The following is an 18,154-nucleotide window of genomic DNA, read 5'->3' as shown; positions in this document are numbered from 1 at the left end:
CCGCTTCACTCACCTACCCCCCTTTCCCCCCAGGAGCTTAATTGACGCCCTTGTCAGAATGGTTAATGGTTAAAAGTAAATGAATGTGCTAGACACTAAAGGTCATACAGCACTATAGAGAAGTATATTAGCAAAAAGGGTAAAGACGGGGTTAATAAGTAATTGATCAGATGCAGTACACGTCAAAAGTCGTACAGCACTTTAGGATAGTGCGGTATTAAAAAGGGTAAAGAGGGCGAGTGAATAGGGCAAAGCAAGGGTTAATAAAAGGGGAAGGACAATTAGATCAAATACAGGTCCGTGAGAACATAAACCGCGAATATTTCAACGTAGAAGAGTTATTATGAGGCAATCAGTGAGTGATAAGGATAATAATGTGTGAGTAACGAGGGTAAAATTAGATATCGGAGAAGTAGGAGGGGAAGAATTGGGGAATGAGACAATAGATCCGGGGAAGTACAGGGGGATGTCAAGAGGGGGAAGTATCCGGGGAAGCACACTGTTGTTGGGGAGTCACGTATCTACGAGGAAGCGGGAGGGATAATGGGGAAGGAAGGGGGGGTCGGTGTACATGGAGCAGAGAGGGTTGAGGTGTGTTGGGGGGGGGGGGGGATGGGAGGAAGTGGTGTAGGGTTAATGGCAAATGTTTACAAAGCAAAATAAATGTCCTAGAAATCAAAGGTTATAAAGTACTATAGAAAGGTGTAGTGGTGAAAAAGGTAATGGGGCAGTCAGTTGATGAAATGTGTTACACGTCAGTCGTATAGCAGTTTAGAACTGAAAGGGGCAGAGAGGGGTGAGGGCAGAAACGGTGAGCAAATGGCCTAAAGTGTGGATTAACAAGAATGATTAGATCAAAGTTGTCAAAGGAAGAAATGTAGGATTCTGCAAGGATTAGCAAAAGCAGAAAAGGGGTTTAAGGGTGATTAGATCACTGTTTCAGAAATGTCAGGAGGGAGAGGATCCAGGGAATGACATAAAGTCACATGTATATCCAGGGGGAAGTGGAGGGGATAAAAGGAGAGGAAGGAGGGATGTAAATGAAGCAGGGGGAATGGGATGTATTAGGAGGGAGTAGGAGATGTAGGGGAAACATGAGAAGGAAGAGGATGGATGTCGGCAGTCACTTTGAGTGTAGAGGGAATGGGAGATTGAGGGGATGGGTGAGGGCTAGGCATGTTTTTTAGTTATAATTTGATATTTTTTTAATGTCTTCAGGAGTTTCAGAAAGGAAGCGGATTGGGGAGGTCTGAGAAATGGTTTTCTTATGAGGGGGGGAAGAGGAGATAGACATCTAGGGAGCAGAGGAAGAGGTAGGTATAGGAGAGGATGCGGTAGAAGATGGGGTGAAACGTTTAGATTAAACACCAGGGAAGTGGTAGAGATTAGAGTGTTTGGATTTAGAATGGCAAAAGAATTTGAGAGAGGACCTTGCCCCTCTCCAGGTCAAATGATCATATGGTTATAAGATGATATGGAAATGAAATACGTAAAAACAGGGGGAAATAATGGGATATGATAGGGATTGATAGCAGGGGGAAAGGTTAAAGACAAAGGGTGCGTCTGACAGTTAAAATGGTGGGGGATTCCGTGAGGACGTTCGACAGGTTAGGGAGTTCGGGGAAGAGAAAGGCTGAAAATAACTTAATTTTTACACACACAAAATGGGGAGTAGTGGAGGTTGATATGGTCGGATAGGGAGGGCAATAATCTTAGCAATACTGGCGCAGGAAAGGTGTACTAATACCGTACCATAGTAAATGAGGCAGGCAAGGAAGACTTCTCCACAGTCTGACCAACCTCTGTCATAGACATTGCATATTGCTGGTGACATAGAGATAGTTCCGGCACAAGTACTAAAGATGGGATGAGGCATGAATGGATTTACCAGTGAAATCAGAGTAGATAATGCTTTAGCTTGGGATTTGTATTTAGCTGTGACAAGGCGGGAGCGATCGGGGCGGCTTGGAAGGAAACTTTGCCTACCTATTTTTTTGAAGGCATTGCTGAGTAGTGTTGTCAGAGTATGGAGCTGTAGCGGGGTTCACAAAATAATAATCCCACTTGATTGGGCTAAACAGTACTCAAAAGATTTGTAGAGGTGGGGGCAGTAGACGGATGGGCGCTTGTGGAAGAGGGAGTGGTGTTAAATGTGTAGTAGTACTGGTGAGAGATAAAGAGTAGTAATAAGTGAGGAGGGGGTAGTAGGTGAAGACTATGGAGCAGGAGGAGATGAAGTGCAAGATGTTGGGAGAAGAGGAAAGTTTTCTGGAGGTTGAGTAATGACCTGGGTGGATGGATTGGACTGTACTAAGGTGACAGTAGGCATTGAGGAGGGAGTAGTAATAGTGTTCAAAGTCGTGCTGAAAGGAGAGCCTGGAGGTCAGGCAATTAGGGGGTATTAAAATATGTAATACATTGGGAGTGTTCCTCCATGCCATTTCTTCAATTCTTTTTGTTTTGTTTTGTCTCTGTAAGATGTGGATAGAAGATGAAAAACGTGTTTTTCCTATGAAAATAAAAATGGAAAGCTGTAACATACGGTCTAAAATTTAAAATGTGGAGCTGTTCCTATTATTTTCTTAAATAGAATGAAAGCCCATCTTCCTGCTAAAATTTTACTACCTAGCAGAAAGGTTTGGTTTGACTAGATTTGTTTCACTTTTTATTCACCATAAACCAAAAAATTTGGTCCAGTTTTCACAAAATTATTCTCTAGGCATTTATAACGTAAGAATAAATGGGTGAAAAGCATACATCACTACAATAGGGTATCCTCTGATAGCAATGTACTTCCCAATAACAAGCAACTAAAATATGTTAATGGTTAATGGTTAAAAGCAAAATACATGTGCTAGACATCTAAGGTCATGTAGCACTATAATAAATGTTAGTGAAGGGTGGTTCAGTTAGTGATTAGTTGTTAAAGCTGGGCAAAGGAATTGGTGAGTGAATGTGTTAGGGTCGGGTGAGGTAATGTAAAGAGGTTAAATTAAGTGAAGGATATATATGCGTTTGAGGTAGGAAAACAGGTTGTCAAAGCAGAAAGTGTGAGATTCTGTAAGGATGTCTGATAGGTTGGGAGGTCGGTGTAGGGAGGATAGGTGGGGGAAATTAAAGGTACGGGCTGCTTCAAAACGTGGGCATGACAATATAATGTGTGTGACTGAAAGAGGAACATTACATAAGGAACATAGGGGTGGATCGGATTGAGACATCAGATAGGAGTGTGTTAGACGGGTGTGGCCAATGTCTGTTCCGACGAAATGGAGCTGACCAGGAAGAGAGTGATAGTTTTACAGTATGCAATTTATTAGTGTGGAGACATGACCAAAAAGATTGCCATCGATTATACAAGGTTTTAAAGTGTGGTTAATAATCCGTGGCTGGGATACGTGAGAAACGTGGTTGGTTTGATGTGGACATTGCCGGGGATTCCAACATGGCTGGGCACCCAGCAAAATTTGATTGTTTTATGTCGTGTGGACAGGTAGAACAACCAGTTCTGGATCTTACAAACAAGGGGGTTGGTCGTGTGTATTGCCTTTATGAGAGTTAATGAGTTACGGGAGTCAGTAAAAATTGTAAAAGAGGAAATGGGGAGTGAGTATATGTGTTTTAAGGCAAAAAAGGAGTGCATACAGTTCTGTAGTAAGGACACTGGATTCAGGAGGGAGGGGGCATTTGAAAGTACGAGTTGGGAAGATTACTGCAAAACCAGCACCGGAGGTGGATTTGGAGCCGTCAGTGTGAACGTGAATACTAGAGGAATGAGTGGAGACATGGTCAAGGAACTGGGCGAGAAGGACAGCAGGAAGAATATTTGATTTTGATGGGTCAGGGAAGACAGAGGAGCAAATATGGGGTAAGACATAAGCCATGGAGGGACAGAATGGACAGAGAACGGGAGAAGTCGGAGATTGGGAAAAGGGGAATGGAAGAGGAGGGTATCCATGCGAGTGGAGAAAGGGGAGGGTACCCGATTTATTGGGTTTCAGGAAGGGGAGGATAAGAGCTTCTCGCCAATGAGAAGGAAAATTTCCTGATGTCCATATGTGGTTGTAAATTGTTAATAGGAAGGATATGGAGGAAGATGGGAGTTGTCGGAGCATAAAGCAGTAAATACCGTCAAGGCCTTCACATGAGTGTTGCGGCACGATTTTAGGGCAGCACTGAGTTCAGAGGAAGAAAAGGGAGCATTATAGGACTCAGCAGAGGATAGGGTGAAGATAATGAGGGTACGTTCCCTGATGGTCTTAATAGAAGAGAAGTGTGGAGAAAGGTGAGAACCACTACTGACCTGGCTGAAATAATCACCCAGTTCATTAGCGACTTGGAGAGGATCAGAGATGAGGGTATCTCGAATATGGAGGACGGGGGCTGGATGGGGGGGATGTTTGCCTGATAGTTTATGGATCCGGCGCCAAACATTTGAGATATATGTAGAGGATGTAATTGAGGAAACATTATTTCGCCAGCTATTTGTTTTACTATTCCGGATTGTACGACGAAGACAGGCAGTGCTCTTTTAAAGGAGATAAGAGCTGATAGTTGATTTGGGGTTCCTCGTTTGTAGCGGTAACTGGTTCCAGACTGCACGTTTTAAGCGAAGCGCTTTAGTGCAATCAGAATTCCACCATGGAACACATTTGGAGGTATAGGGTCTTGAGGTTCGAGGAATAGCTGTATGGGCAGCTCTTAGGACTGTAGTTGTGAAACATTGTATAATTTCTGATATGGATGAGAGGGAGGATGGAGGGGTATGAATAGCAGAGAGTGAAGTGAAAGTACGCCAGTCGGCTCTATCAAAGCACCAGCGTGGGGAGTTAGGAAGTGGTACATATGAAGTAGGAGAAAGGAGAACTAGAAAGTGGTCACTATAGGGGAAGTGGTCTAGAACTGACCAGTGGAAATCTAAATGAAGAGAAGGGGAGCATAGAGAGAGGTCAATGCATGAAAAAGACTGCGTGCGTGTATCGAAGTGTGTGGGACGATCTGAATTTAGAATAATAAGGTCAGCTGTGGAGAGGAAGCGCTCTAGAGCTTGGCCACGGCAGTTGGTGATAGAATCACCCCAAAGAGTGTGGCGGCAGTTAAAACCACCTACTGTGAGGAGAGGTGATTGAAGTTGGGAAATTAGATTTTCAAAAGCAACAAATTCAATGGGGTGGGAAGGGGAGAAGTAAACTGAAATCACTGTAATCCAGTGAAGAAGAAAGATACGAATAACTGTGCAAGTGGTTTGAAAGGGAGGTATGACATAAGGTGTTTTCTGGTTGATAAGTATGGACGAGACATAAATAGGTGTGGGGAAGAGACAAAATGGTAATTGGGGATTGGTATTGGAGGATGTGTAAGAAAAGTCTCTCGAAGGCATATAATGGATGGGTTATAAGAGAGGATATGACGGAGGTCGGGTCTGTGAGAGCGGAAACCGCGAATGTTCCAATGAAGGATAATTATACTTTCGTTGATTTAGTGATAATGATTGCAGTACGTGTTGGAGAATTTGAAGGGGAAGGAGCTAGAGGGTAGGATAAGGAATGAGAGGGGGGAGGTGGTGTTGTATCAGGAGGGGTATTAGGAGGTAGAGGGTCTGGGGAAGAGGATACTTGTGATAAAAGGGATTCACGTGTGTATCCAGGAGGGAGTGGAAGGGATAGAGGGGATGGTGGGAGGGTTAACGTAGGCGGAGCTGGAGTCGGGGGGATGGGTTTTGTTGGGATGGGGTAGGAGGATAGGGTGTAGGGGGGATATGAGTAGGAGGAGGATGGATATCGGCAGTCACTTTGAGTGTGGAGGGAGCGGGTGTTGTAGAATTTGAAGGTGGATGAGTGTCAGTTTGGGACTCGATTCTGTAGTTTTGAATATCTTCAAGAGTTTCTGTAATGAAGTTGGTTGGGGAGTTTTGTGAGATAAAGGTTTTCTTGTGAGGGGGGGAGAGAAGACTGGTGTCTGAAAAATAGGGGCAAAGGAAGGTGGAGGTGATTGTGGGGTAGGGGAAGAGGCGGTGGTACGTTTATTCCGTCTGTTGCGGGTAGTGCGGGGAGGGAGAGGGGAAGGTGTTGGGGCTGTAGTAGAGATTGGGGTGTCTGGATTTAGGATGGCAAAAGAATTTGACTGGGGAAGGTAGGAGGTAGAAGAGGGGAAGTTAGATGGAGGACCCCCCTCCAGGTTTAGGAGAGGGTGTAGGAGTTTGGGAGGTAGGGGGAGTGGCAGAGTGAGCGACATTACTGGAGCAGAGGGTAAGAGAAAAACCTTGTCGACGCGCTTCACATAGAGTGAGTCCAAGTCTGAATCTGAGAGTTGTTACCTCAAACTCAAATTTGTAGGTGGGGCAGCCTCTATAAAATACATTATGGGGGCCGCCACAGTTGGCACATGTGCGTGTTTGTGCAAAGCAGTTGATCAAGTAGGGCCAAGTTGGGTACATCGCGGGCATCTGGCTGTGGAACGGCAGTGTTTGGCTTGGTGTCCTAAACGCAAACAATTTTGGCACTGACGAGGAGGAGGTTGGTATGGTCGGACAGGGAGGGATTCTCCACCTAAGTAAACATTAAAGGGAAGGTCATGTCTACGGAAAGTAATTTTGGCAATGTTAGTGGGTTTCTTACGATAACCTCTGGGAGGAATGGAGTAGCATTGTACTGATGTCGCATCATAGTCCGTGAGACAGGCAAGTAAGACTTCTCCACAATCTGACCAATCTTTGTCATAGATTGGGCAATTTGCTGAGAAGATAGAAACAGTTCCGGTGCAAGTATTGAGGATTGGATGAGGTTCTGTAGGGATGGGATTGCCATATAGATCAGTTAGATTTGCTAATGCTATAGCTTGGTTTTCAGATGTTACTGTGACGAGACGGGAGCGGTCGGGTCAGCTACGGAAAGACTTTGCCTACTTGTTTTTGGAGACATTGCTGGAAGAGAAGCGGTGTTGTCAGAGTAAGGAGCTGTGGGAGGGATCTTGAAAAGATGGTCCCATTTGCCTGGGCTAAATAGAGTATTTAATATTCTTGAAGAGGTGGGGGTAGTAAAAAGGGCGGGGGCGTATGGAGAGGGAGTAGTGTTGAGGGGGGTAGTGTTATGGGGAGTTTAATGGTTAATGGTTAAAAGCAAAATAAATGTGCTAGACATCTAAGGTCATATAGCACTATAGTTAATGTTAGTGAAGGATGGTTGGGTTAGTGATTAGTTGTTAAAGCTGGGTTTAGGAATTGGTGAGTGAATGGGTTAGGGTCGGATGAGGTAATGTAAAGGGGTTAGATCAAGTGAAGGATATATATGCGTTTGAAGAAGGAAAACAGGTTGTCAAAGCAGAAAGTGTGAGATTCTGTAAGGATGTCTGATAAGTTGGGATGTCTATGTAGGGAGGACGTGGGCATGACAATAGAATATGTGGGACTGAAAGAGGAACATTCGGAAACCGCGAATGTTCCAATGAAGGATAATTATACTTTCGTTGATTTACTGGCAAAGATTGCAGTGCGTGTTGGAGAATTTGAAGGGGAAGGTGCTAGAGGGTGGGATAAAGAATGAGGTTGGGGAGGTGGTGTTGTATCAGGAGGGGTGTCGGGAGGTAGAGGGTCTGGGGAAGAGGGTACTTGTGACATGAGGGTTTCACGTGTGTATCCAGGAGGGAGTGGAATGGATAGAGGGGATAGTGGGAGGGTTAATATAGGTGGGGCTGGAGTCAGGGGGAATGGGTTTTGTTGGGATGGGGTAGGAGGATTGGGTGTAGGGAGAATATGAGTAGGAGGATGGATATCGGCAGTTACTTTGAGTGTGGAGGGAGCGGGAGTTGTAGAATTTGAAGGTGGATGAGTATTAGTTTGGGACTCGATTATGTAGTTTTGGATATCTTCAAGAGTTTCTGTAGTGGAGTTGGTTGGGGAGTTTTGTGAGATAAAGGTTTTCTTGTGAGGGGGGGAAGAGAAGTCTGGTGTCTGAAAAATAGGGGCAAAGGAAGGTGGAGGTGATTGTGAGGTAGGGGAAGAGGGGGTGGAACGTTTATTCTGTCTGCTGCGGGTAGTGCAGGGAGGGAGAGGGGAAGGTGTTGGGGCTGTAGTAGAGATAGGGGTGTCTGGATTTAGGATGGCAAAAAAGTTTGATTGGGTAGAGATTGGAGTGTCTGGGCTTAGGATGGCAAAAGAATTTGACTGGGGAAGGTAGGAGGTAGAAGAGGGGAAGTTAGATGGAGGGGAGTTGGGTTTAGGAGTGGGTGTAGGAGCTTGGGAGGTAGGGGGATTGGCAGAGTGAGCGACATTACTGGAGTAGGGGGTAAGAGAAAAGCCTCGTCGACGTGCTTCCTGTCTGGCTTCACGTAGAGTGAGTCCAAGTCTGAATCTGAGAGTTGCTACCTCAGACTTAAATTTGTAGGTGGGGCAGCCTCTATAAAATACATTATGGGGGTCGCCACAGTTTGCACATGTGCGTGATTGTGCAGAGCAGTTTGATCGAGTATGGCCAGGTTGGGCACATAACGGGCATCTGGTTGTGGAATGACAGTGTTTGGCTGGGTGTCCTAAACGCCAACAATTTTGGCACTGACGAGGAGGTTGGTATGGTCGGACACGTAGGGATTCCCCACCTATGTAAACATTAAAGGGAAGGTCATGTCTACGGAAAGTAATTTTGGCAATGTTGATGGATTTCTTACGATTTCCTCAGGGAGGAATGGAGTAGCATTGTACATATGTTGCATCATAGTCTGTGAGACAAGCGAGTAAGTCCTCTCCACAATCTGACCATTCTTTGTCATAGATTGGGCAATCTGTTGGGGAGATAGAAACAGTTCCGGTGCAAGTATTGAGGGTTGGATGAGGTTCTGTAGGGATGGGATTACCACATATATCAGTTAGTTTTGTTAATGCTATAGCTTGGTTTTCAGTTGTTACTGTGACGAGACGGGAGTGGTCGGGTCGGCTACGGAAAGAGACTTTGCCTACTTGTTTTTGGAGGCATTGTTGGAAGAGGAGGGTGTTTTGAGAGTAGGGAGCTGTGGGAGGGATCACGAAAAATCGGTCCCATTTGGCTGGGCTAAATAGAGTATTTAGGATTCTTGTAGAGGTAAGGGTAGTAGAAGTGCGGGGACGTGTGGAGGAGGGAGTAGTGTTGAGGGGGGTAGTGTTACGGGGAGGTGGGCAATAAGGTTGTAAGGTAGTAATAAGGGGAGATGGGGTGGTTGATGAAGAAGGTTGTAGGAGTAAATGTGTTGAAGTTGAGCATGTTGGGAGAGTAGAAATGTCTCCTGGGGGTTGGTTGTTGATTAGGGTTGATACTGTACTAGTATGCATTGATGATGGGGGAGTTGTTGCAGTGCTCGGAGCCGTGGTCAAAGGAGAGCTGGGATTGGGGCTATTTGATAAAGGGGCAAGCCTCATTGCCCCTAAGAGTGGGGTTACGTCTTCATTATTGGCAATGATAAGCCTGGAGTATGTTGGGGGAAAAAAATAGTCCACCCCTCAGGGTCCCCTTGAGGGGTAAGGGCCAGGTATGGCAGGGGAATACCGTGCCCATGGTTCCCTCAGGCCGTTCAGGACTGACATAAAGTCAGCCTTTCATCCTTTCAGCACGGCTCTCACACCTTAGGAGGTGGATAGTAGAAGGGATTGGTGAAGAAACTGAAACGAAAAGTATGAGTGGGAAAAAAGACTATGCAAAATTAGTTGAGTCGATGGCTGAGTCCCAAGGTTGAGGAGTTCCCCCATCATCTTCGTCTCCTAAGCCCCCCCACGACAACAACGGGCAAAGGATTGAGGGGGTGGAGAATTTGAAGGGGAAGGTGCTAGAGGGTGGGATAAAAAATGAGGTTGGGGAGGTGGTGTTGTATCAGGAGGGGTGTCGGGAGGTAGAGGGTCTGGGGAAGAGGGTACTTGTGACATGAGGGTTTCACGTGTGTATCCAGGAGGGAGTGGAAGGGATAGAGGGGATAGTGGGAGGGTTAATATAGGTGGGGCTGGAGTCAGGGGGAATGGGTTTTGTTGGGATGGGGTAGGAGGATTGGGTGTAGGGAGAATATGAGTAGGAGGATGGATATCGGCAGTTACTTTGAGTGTGGAGGGAGCGGGAGTTGTAGAATTTGAAGGTGGATGAGTATTAGTTTGGGACTCGATTATGTAGTTTTGGATATCTTCAAGAGTTTCTGTAGTGGAGTTGGTTGGGGAGTTTTGTGAGATAAAGGTTTTCTTGTGAGGGGGGGAAGAGAAGTCTGGTGTCTGAAAAATAGGGGCAAAGGAAGGTGGAGGTGATTGTGAGGTAGGGGAAGAGGGGGTGGAACGTTTATTTTGTCTGCTGCGGGTAGTGCAGGGAGGGAGAGGGGAAGGTGTTGGGGCTGTAGTAGAGATTGGGGTGTCTGGATTTAGGATGGCAAAAAAGTTTGATTGGGTAGAGATTGGAGTGTCTGGGCTTAGGATGGCAAAAGAATTTGACTGGGGAAGGTAGGAGGTAGAAGAGGGGAAGTTAGATGGAGGGGAGTTGGGTTTAGGAGTGGGTGTAGAAGCTTGGAAGGTAGGGGGATTGGCAGAGTGAGCGACATTACTGGAGTAGGGGGTAAGAGAAAAGCCTCGTCGACGTGCTTCCTGTCTGGCTTCACGTAGAGTGAGTCCAAGTCTGTCAAGTTTGATGAATACTTCATGAAAAGATTAAAATTACTTTACAAACATTTTATCACTTTTCTTGAGCTTTATTTGTTTATACACACAATTGCCTTGGTACATTAAATTATTAATAAAACAATTTTTTTAGTTTTACTAAACACTTCAAATGCATTTCATGTAAAGAATGGAAGAATGGAGACCCAACCGCTGGCAACCTTACCCCCAAAAAATGTTTTACCATTATCATTATTAAATGATAGTTAACATACGAAACCTGTATAGTTATAAGACAGTTAAAATAAGGTACTGAAAAAAGAAAGAAAAATCTAATTGTACAATATTCCAAACAGATGAAGAAGAAATAACTTTACTTTCAGAGGCAAAATTTAGTACCTATAACAGGTGAAAAACACTTTTACAAGGTTCAACAGATATAAATGAATGCAATTACTAGATCACCTGATACAGCTGTATCATAGGCTTTGTGTCAAGATTACCCAAGATGTCGATACATTTTAACAATTTATGTATTGATTTGATGTTCTAAGGAAATTTGGTTGCTTGTTGAAATACAGAAGTGGTTACCAATACTTACAAATGGAAAATGTATAATAGAAAAACAAACTACAAACAGCAACCTCTTAGAGGGAAAGAAAAGAGATAATCCCATAGGATTTACTGCACTTTTTATCCAACTGAAACATTTAAAAACAGCAAGATACAAATGCACTCTTAGGTTATAATAAACTTCCATACTTGCTATTTTTATGAACTCTTTAATGGTGATGTTTTGGCTAAAAGAGTTTAAGGCACCTTTCAAATTCATGATCTCTTTAGATGTAGTACATGTCACATTTTGCAGAATTTAACATGTGTACTGATAAGTTCATACAGAATATCTGAAATAACTTTAATACCCTGAGAGTAATAAACAATTTTCACTTACATATACGTTGGTGATCATTAGCCAATCTTAAAGTATTTCCCAAATAAAGTTGTTGTCAGGAATGATGCCTATTTTCATGTGTACATCTGAAGCTTTGTGAATTAAGGAGTGATTCTCTTGGGGTCCCTTGGGAACATGGAGGTCTTCCTAATGTTATCCAGACCAAGATAGAGCATAGTGACTCTCTCCAGTCCTATACCTCCACCAGCATGGGGTGGGCATCCATACTTGAAGGAATCAATGTATGACTGAATTGTATGGATAGGTATTTCATGTGCTTTAGCCCTCTCAACAAGGAAGTCGGCATCGTGGATTCGCTGAGCTCCTGACAAAATTTCTTCACCTCGCATAAACATATCATAAGAGTTGCTCCACTTGGGGTCTGAAGGATCTGGCATAGTGTAGAAAGGTCTAACAGCAAGCGGGTATTTGTCCAGAATGTAGAAATCAGTATCATACTTTGCTTTTACAAGACGCCCCAAAAACTTCTCATTGGGAGTGCTGAGGTCTTCTGTCTCTTCCATTTCTATGCCAGCTTCCTTCAACATTGCAACTCCTTCCCTATACTCTAAAATCAAAGGTGGGTCAAGAAATTTGAAAGGCTCGGCAGGAAATTGCTTATTCACAATAGCAATTTCTTCAGCATAATTGTCACGGAGCCCCCTAAAAATCTCAGTGAACATCTGGCCAATAACATTCACAGCTTCATGATAATGGTGTGTAAAAGCCATTTCGAGATCAAGACCAACAAACTCTGTTAAATGCCTATGAGTGTTGGAATTCTCTGCTCTAAATACAGGACCAATTGTAAAAACTTTTCCAAAATCAGCTGCAATTGCCATCTGCTTGTACAACTGTGGACTCTGAGCAAGGAAGGCTTCTTTTTCAAAATATTTCATACCAAACACATTTGCTCCTCCTTCAGATGCTGCTGAAATAAGCTTGGGACACATAACCTCTGTAAATCCTTTAGCCCTCAGTGCTTCCCTGAAGAGATGACAGACACCACCTTCCAGCCTGAAGATAGCTTGATTGGTGGGAGTTCTCAGATCAAGAACACGATTGTCCAGTCTTGTGTCTTGATTGACCTTGATTTGCAGACCTTCAGATTCTTCTACATCAGGACGCATTGCATCTTCAATCTGAAAAAGTCAATATTGGCTGGAGTGTTTATGCGTACACAATCATTAGAAATTGCAAAAATAATAAAAATAAAAATTACGATAATGATTAATATTTATGCTCTGGATCCAAGTGATGTAACTGCCATGGAAGAAAAACATTTGTGGGACAGGTGACGTGAATATGCCCAAATGAAAAGTTTTGACTGAGGGCCGGGGTGATAGCAACATGCCATCAGGAGAATTTTGTCTAATAGTCAGGGTGACTAATGCCAATAATGCACAAAGTTCTTAGAGTGATTAGACTCGGTGGGCATTTAAGAAAGGGCTGCTGCATTATTTCCACTAGAAAACAAGTGTCCTCCAGGGAGGACACTATTTCAATGCTCATGATCCTATTCCTACCTGCCTGCAGTTCAAGGTGTATTATAGAAAATTGAATATTAGGATGATATCAGTATATCAAATGACAAATATAAACCTTGGAAAGTGGCAAAAAAGCAAAAATATATATATAGAAAGAGATAATAATATTGCAAAGGGGAACAAGGAGGACAGTCACCAATCAAGTAGGCCTAATGCCTGGATTTTGGGCAGCAAAGCCCCATATCCAATGAATAAAAAAAAATAATAATAATAAACAGTTAGATAAATAAATGAATAAATAAAAATAAATAAGCACATAAATAAATAAATACCATGTACATGTGCTGTTCACAGTGATCTTGTTTTAACAATTTTGTTAATACATAAGTGCTTAAAACTCACCAAGAAATCAACCTTTAAGTCCAACTGATTTCTTTGCCTAATTTCTTGAATTTTATGGGGAACTAGTTATTAAAGCTATTGTTGTTATACTATTGCTTTTAATGTTATTACTGTTGTTGTTGCTTAGTCATCAAGATATCGACCACTAGGCCCAACTGATCTCACCTCTTTACCGAATTTCTTGAATTTTATGAGAAACTAGTTATTAAAACTAGTTGTTATTACTGCTAGTAATGTTATTGCTGTTGTTATTGTTATTATCAATATTACATTAGTAACATTAATAATAAATCTTCACAAAAACAGAAAGAATGGGGTAAATATAGGTAGGCTTAGTAACTTAGTCCTTGGTCCCTCGCCACTTTTGAGGCCATCTGTGTGTAAACTGTTAACAGAGACAAAACCACTATGAACAGTGTGCATGTATATATACAATCCCTGCTATTAATGGATTAATATCATACTTTGAAACATAAAGATTCAAATGATTGATAATCCAGAGACTAACATACCTGCAAAGGCAGCCTTGGTGATGAAGAGGAGACTACAAACACTTTTGAAACATGGATCTCCACATCCTGAACACTGCATGACTCAACCTTCTGATCTGCACTCACCACCTGTAAGTATTCAAGGTATTAAAATCTTGAGAAAAAAAATCTATATGTAAGGTTTGTCAATTCTGATTTATGCTAAGTTACTTATTATTTCCCATTCAGTTTTAAAATCTGAGTTTGACAAGGTTTAAGAGTATAAAAAAAGAATGATTTAATTATTATATATATATATATATATAGAAAGGGGAGGGAGAGGGGAGAGGGGAGAGGGGAGAAGGAGAGGGGGAGAGGGGAGAGGGGGAGAGGGGAGAGGGGAGAGGGAGAGAGGAGAGGGGAGAGGTGAGAGAGAAAGGAGAGAGAGAGAAAGGAGAGAGAGAGAGGAAGGAGAGAGAGAGAGGAAGGAGAGAGAGAGAGGAAGGAGAGAGAGAGAGGAAGGAGAGAGAGAGAGGAGAGAGGAGAGAGGAGAGAGAGAGATTAAGATTCATCACTTCTAAAAGCAATCTAAATATGCAAAACATGCAAACAGAAAGCATACCTTTCCTTCAACATCAATAATGCTTTCTTTGTTTATGTTGCAGACATATTTTATCATCTGCTTTGACACCTTCTCCCCCACAGCTAATACACACTGAACAGTGTGTTCTCGATGTCTTAACACAAAGAAAGCTTGTTTACCTGTAAAAAAAAAAAAAAAAAAAAAATTTTAAATGTATGAAACATGTTAACAAAATGAATAAAAACTCTATAATAAAACTTCTAAATAGCAATAAAGTTTTAAAAGGCATTTTCTCATATATCTTGTAACCATGATTAGCAAAGCACTAAGAGTAACCCACTCCATATAGTGTGCTCTCAGCTGCAACTGTGATATGCCAACCAACATTGGATGGGAAGTCAACTTTCAGATGATGTCTTCTACCCTGCCTGGTGTATGACATTCTTATAAAGAATAAACCTATTTTTTTCCTGAAGATAACATGAATGGCACCATGCAAAAAGGTAACTACTGGAATGATGAAACTCTTTATAATTATGATATTCCTTCATCAGTATTATCTCATTTTTTTTTTTCTCTTCCTTTTTCTTTTTCTGGGCAAGTGTGGGGGAGGGTATTTCAGTCCTTTTACTCACTCACCAAAATTAATCTCCTCAGAAAAATCCCTTTCAGTAATACAACTAATGTACGTACCTTTCCCTCTAGATGTATGGAGACGTGCACGTATCAACACAGTCTGGTTGGCCAAGTTTTTCCCAAGGTCACGAATATCAATGTGTTTAACTTCCAGTTTCTGCTGGCTCTTATTCATCGGTAGATCTCCATAGCAGCCTTCAGCACAGTCGTCTTCTGGTCCTTCATTATTGCCTCCCTGTCAAGGAATCATATGTCAGGTGATCTTCACTTGAGAGAAAGAGAAGTTACAATGCGTAAAAGAAAAATAAGTTTCATGATTTCTTCCTAATCTATTTTTTACATTGTCAAAAATTACTAATGAAGCACCATAAATTCTCAGGTAAAAATAAGTACAGACAAAATATGAACCTACTTGAGGAAATTTCCACAAAGATTGGATAAAGCTAACACTGTCTTTATAAATCCACTTACATCAGCTGTTGCATTTTGGGCTTTGTATTCAGCTTTCTTGGCTGCTTTCTCTGCTGCCTTTTGTGCTTTCTTCAGTGCCTTCTTGCTTGGCCCATCAGTCAAGCTAATGAAAAAAAAAGTGAGTAAAGCATGATTTATATTAAGGGATCTGTTTTCATTAACAACAAATAAAGCAGCAATAACAGTACTGTTATTATTTGTGGGAGCAGTAGTATTGTGTGTGCACGTATATAACTAAATACTTTATGCATATGCATCTATGCATATATCTATGTAGGATTAAATTCACGTTCAAGCCATATTCATTGGAACTTTAAGTATGTTGTAGCCAAAATCATAAAGAGGAAATTACACCTTTACTGCAGTTTTAATTTTTCTCTCAAATGGCTGACTGCATAATGTGCCCAATGTGTGGTCCAGTATAGTGCATGACACTTTTGTGGGTATTGGGATAACAAACCTCCATGATGTAGTCTAGGAAGATAGAGCTTACACTAGTTCTTTCTTTGCAAAGAAAAAATGCAGTTGAGGTTTTTTAGCTACTGTCTAATAGCAAATTGATTCTTTCATTCAGAGGAAGTTGGGCCCTATGATAAAACTATTATTTTTACTTACAATGGTCAATCTGAAATCACTCAATTGAGCATAGCCACTTGCAAATGTTTTTTTCTCCTTTTTTTCACTGCCAATTAAAGGTAGGGAAAGTTATTCTGATAATGTTGGAAAGCATCTTCAAGTAACACCTCCCCCATAACCATCCCTCCCTCTCCATAAGGCAATCATAAATATGCCTTTGCCTCATGGCTCCTCTTTTAACAACTGAATGAACAGAGTAAATATGAAATAAGAATTCTCATAATAGCAGATATATTCCCACACATACCTCAATTTCCCAATATTTCCAGCCTAAAGGGGAAATGGGGCATCTCCTTTTTTTTAGGCTCTCTCTCCTTCCCTATATCAACAACAATTACAACTTTACTACAACCAGGCATCAGGCTTACTTGAGAGGCCATTTTCCAAGGTCTATATTTGTTAATTGCTATGCTGTATCATGTTTTCCTTGCACAGACTCCATATCAGTTCTCAAGGTAGTCTACAATTCTGTGCAATATCAGTAACCTAATTTCTTTTTCCTCTCTTTCTATAGCATACCCTGCACCACTGGTCACGGCAGGCAGGAATAAGATCTTGAGCATGGAAATAGTGTCCTCAAGCGAGCCAGCACTCTTCCAGCCATGGCTCATGGTTGGTATATTCCATCTTTGTTTACAGGTGGAAATAATGCAAGACCCCCTCTTAAATGCCCACCGAGTCTAAACTTCCTCCAAAATCTTGGTGCATTCAAGACGATTCATTCCTGTCAGCCTAACCTTCAACTAAATTTTTATTGAGGCACTCCTGCCACCTCAGCCCTCGGCCAAATGCTTCCATGAGAGCATATTAACCTGGCCCTCAGCCAAAGTTTTTTCATTTGATAGTCAAAACACCCATATTCAATGGGTAAAAGTTTAAATTTATTATGTAGTCATGTGCAATATTGGAACAGTTACTGGTAACTGTCAAGATCTGGGTTGCATCAAGTAGCAATGTGGAATCTGTGCTTAGTGCTCGAAAGCCAAACATATGGTTGCATGGGTGTGGCACATAGTTCTTGGTAGGTCATTTGCAATCATCTATCATCAAAATTGTTTATCATTTTCTTCCTATTTTAAGGGGGGAGGTATAATAGTGCTGAACAGGACCGCATGATGCAATTGCTGTGGCCTCTATGCTCAGCACCTCAGCCAAATCCCAATATCCATCCACAAGATGTACTTCTGCACCACAGGACGTGGATTGGTTACTTAATTGACCATAATTCCAAGTTTGTTATCATTATTATTATTTTCATGCTAGAACAGAAAATAAGTGTGGGAGATTTGTGGTCTTTTCGACAGTGATTGCTTGTCACTGAGAGAGCCCTTCTCATTACCTGGTTGTACCATTACCTTTCCCTTGCAATATCAATCTATATAGCAATGAATGTCTGTTCACTCCCTCTATATAAATGCACTGTTGATCTTCCTGCATCTCCTTAAAGATCCTACTCGGGTCAGTTTCTTGTCTTTTAACATACAAATGAAACCGAGATAACGAGATAATTAACTAATAACATTGGTTTTTAATCTAAACTGACATTCCAGAATTCTGAATACGTAGGAGAATGAATTATAGTGAAATAAACTTAAAAGGTTGAAGAGGTTGGGAACCAATAGTATATATGGAGCAATGAGACCATCAACACCACCCACATTTATGACACAAAGTCTATACCACAAACATTCAAGCTAATAAACATTATACTGCTGATCCTGTTCCCCTTGATAGCAAACTTCACGAAGCTTTAATAAAAAGATCTCTTACTTTTCCTTATTTTCATCGGCCATGGTTAGAGCGAGGAACGAGGTCTCTCCGCAACAGCTGTTCTACCCGACTGGAGGAGCCTGGGCGCCGGGGCCTTATATCCCACTTGAGATATCGAGATTCTTTCACTTGTACCCCGTATGGAGCGTCACTTCA

The 18,154-nt window shown here is 42.1% G+C and overlaps 1 protein-coding gene across 1 annotated transcript; it reads right to left on the bottom strand.

The window, feature by feature from the left end:
• Positions 1-10,658: 10,658 nt before the first annotated feature.
• Positions 10,659-18,154, bottom strand: LOC125034713 (aspartate--tRNA ligase, cytoplasmic-like). Its single transcript, XM_047626632.1, has 6 exons — positions 17,999-18,154; positions 15,593-15,695; positions 15,179-15,356; positions 14,525-14,664; positions 13,945-14,052; positions 10,659-12,685 (listed from the first exon to the last, which is right to left on the bottom strand). Exons 1-6 carry the CDS (start codon positions 18,019-18,021, stop codon positions 11,645-11,647), a joined length of 1,593 nt encoding a protein of 530 aa, XP_047482588.1. The 5' UTR covers positions 18,022-18,154; the 3' UTR covers positions 10,659-11,644.

The sequence above is a fragment of the Penaeus chinensis genome, chromosome 18 (assembly GCF_019202785.1).
Source record: "Penaeus chinensis breed Huanghai No. 1 chromosome 18, ASM1920278v2, whole genome shotgun sequence".
Lineage (NCBI taxonomy): Eukaryota > Metazoa > Arthropoda > Malacostraca > Decapoda > Penaeidae > Penaeus > Penaeus chinensis.
The sequence above is the reverse complement of the archived record's forward strand: the minus strand, read 5'-3'. Positions and strand labels throughout refer to the sequence as shown.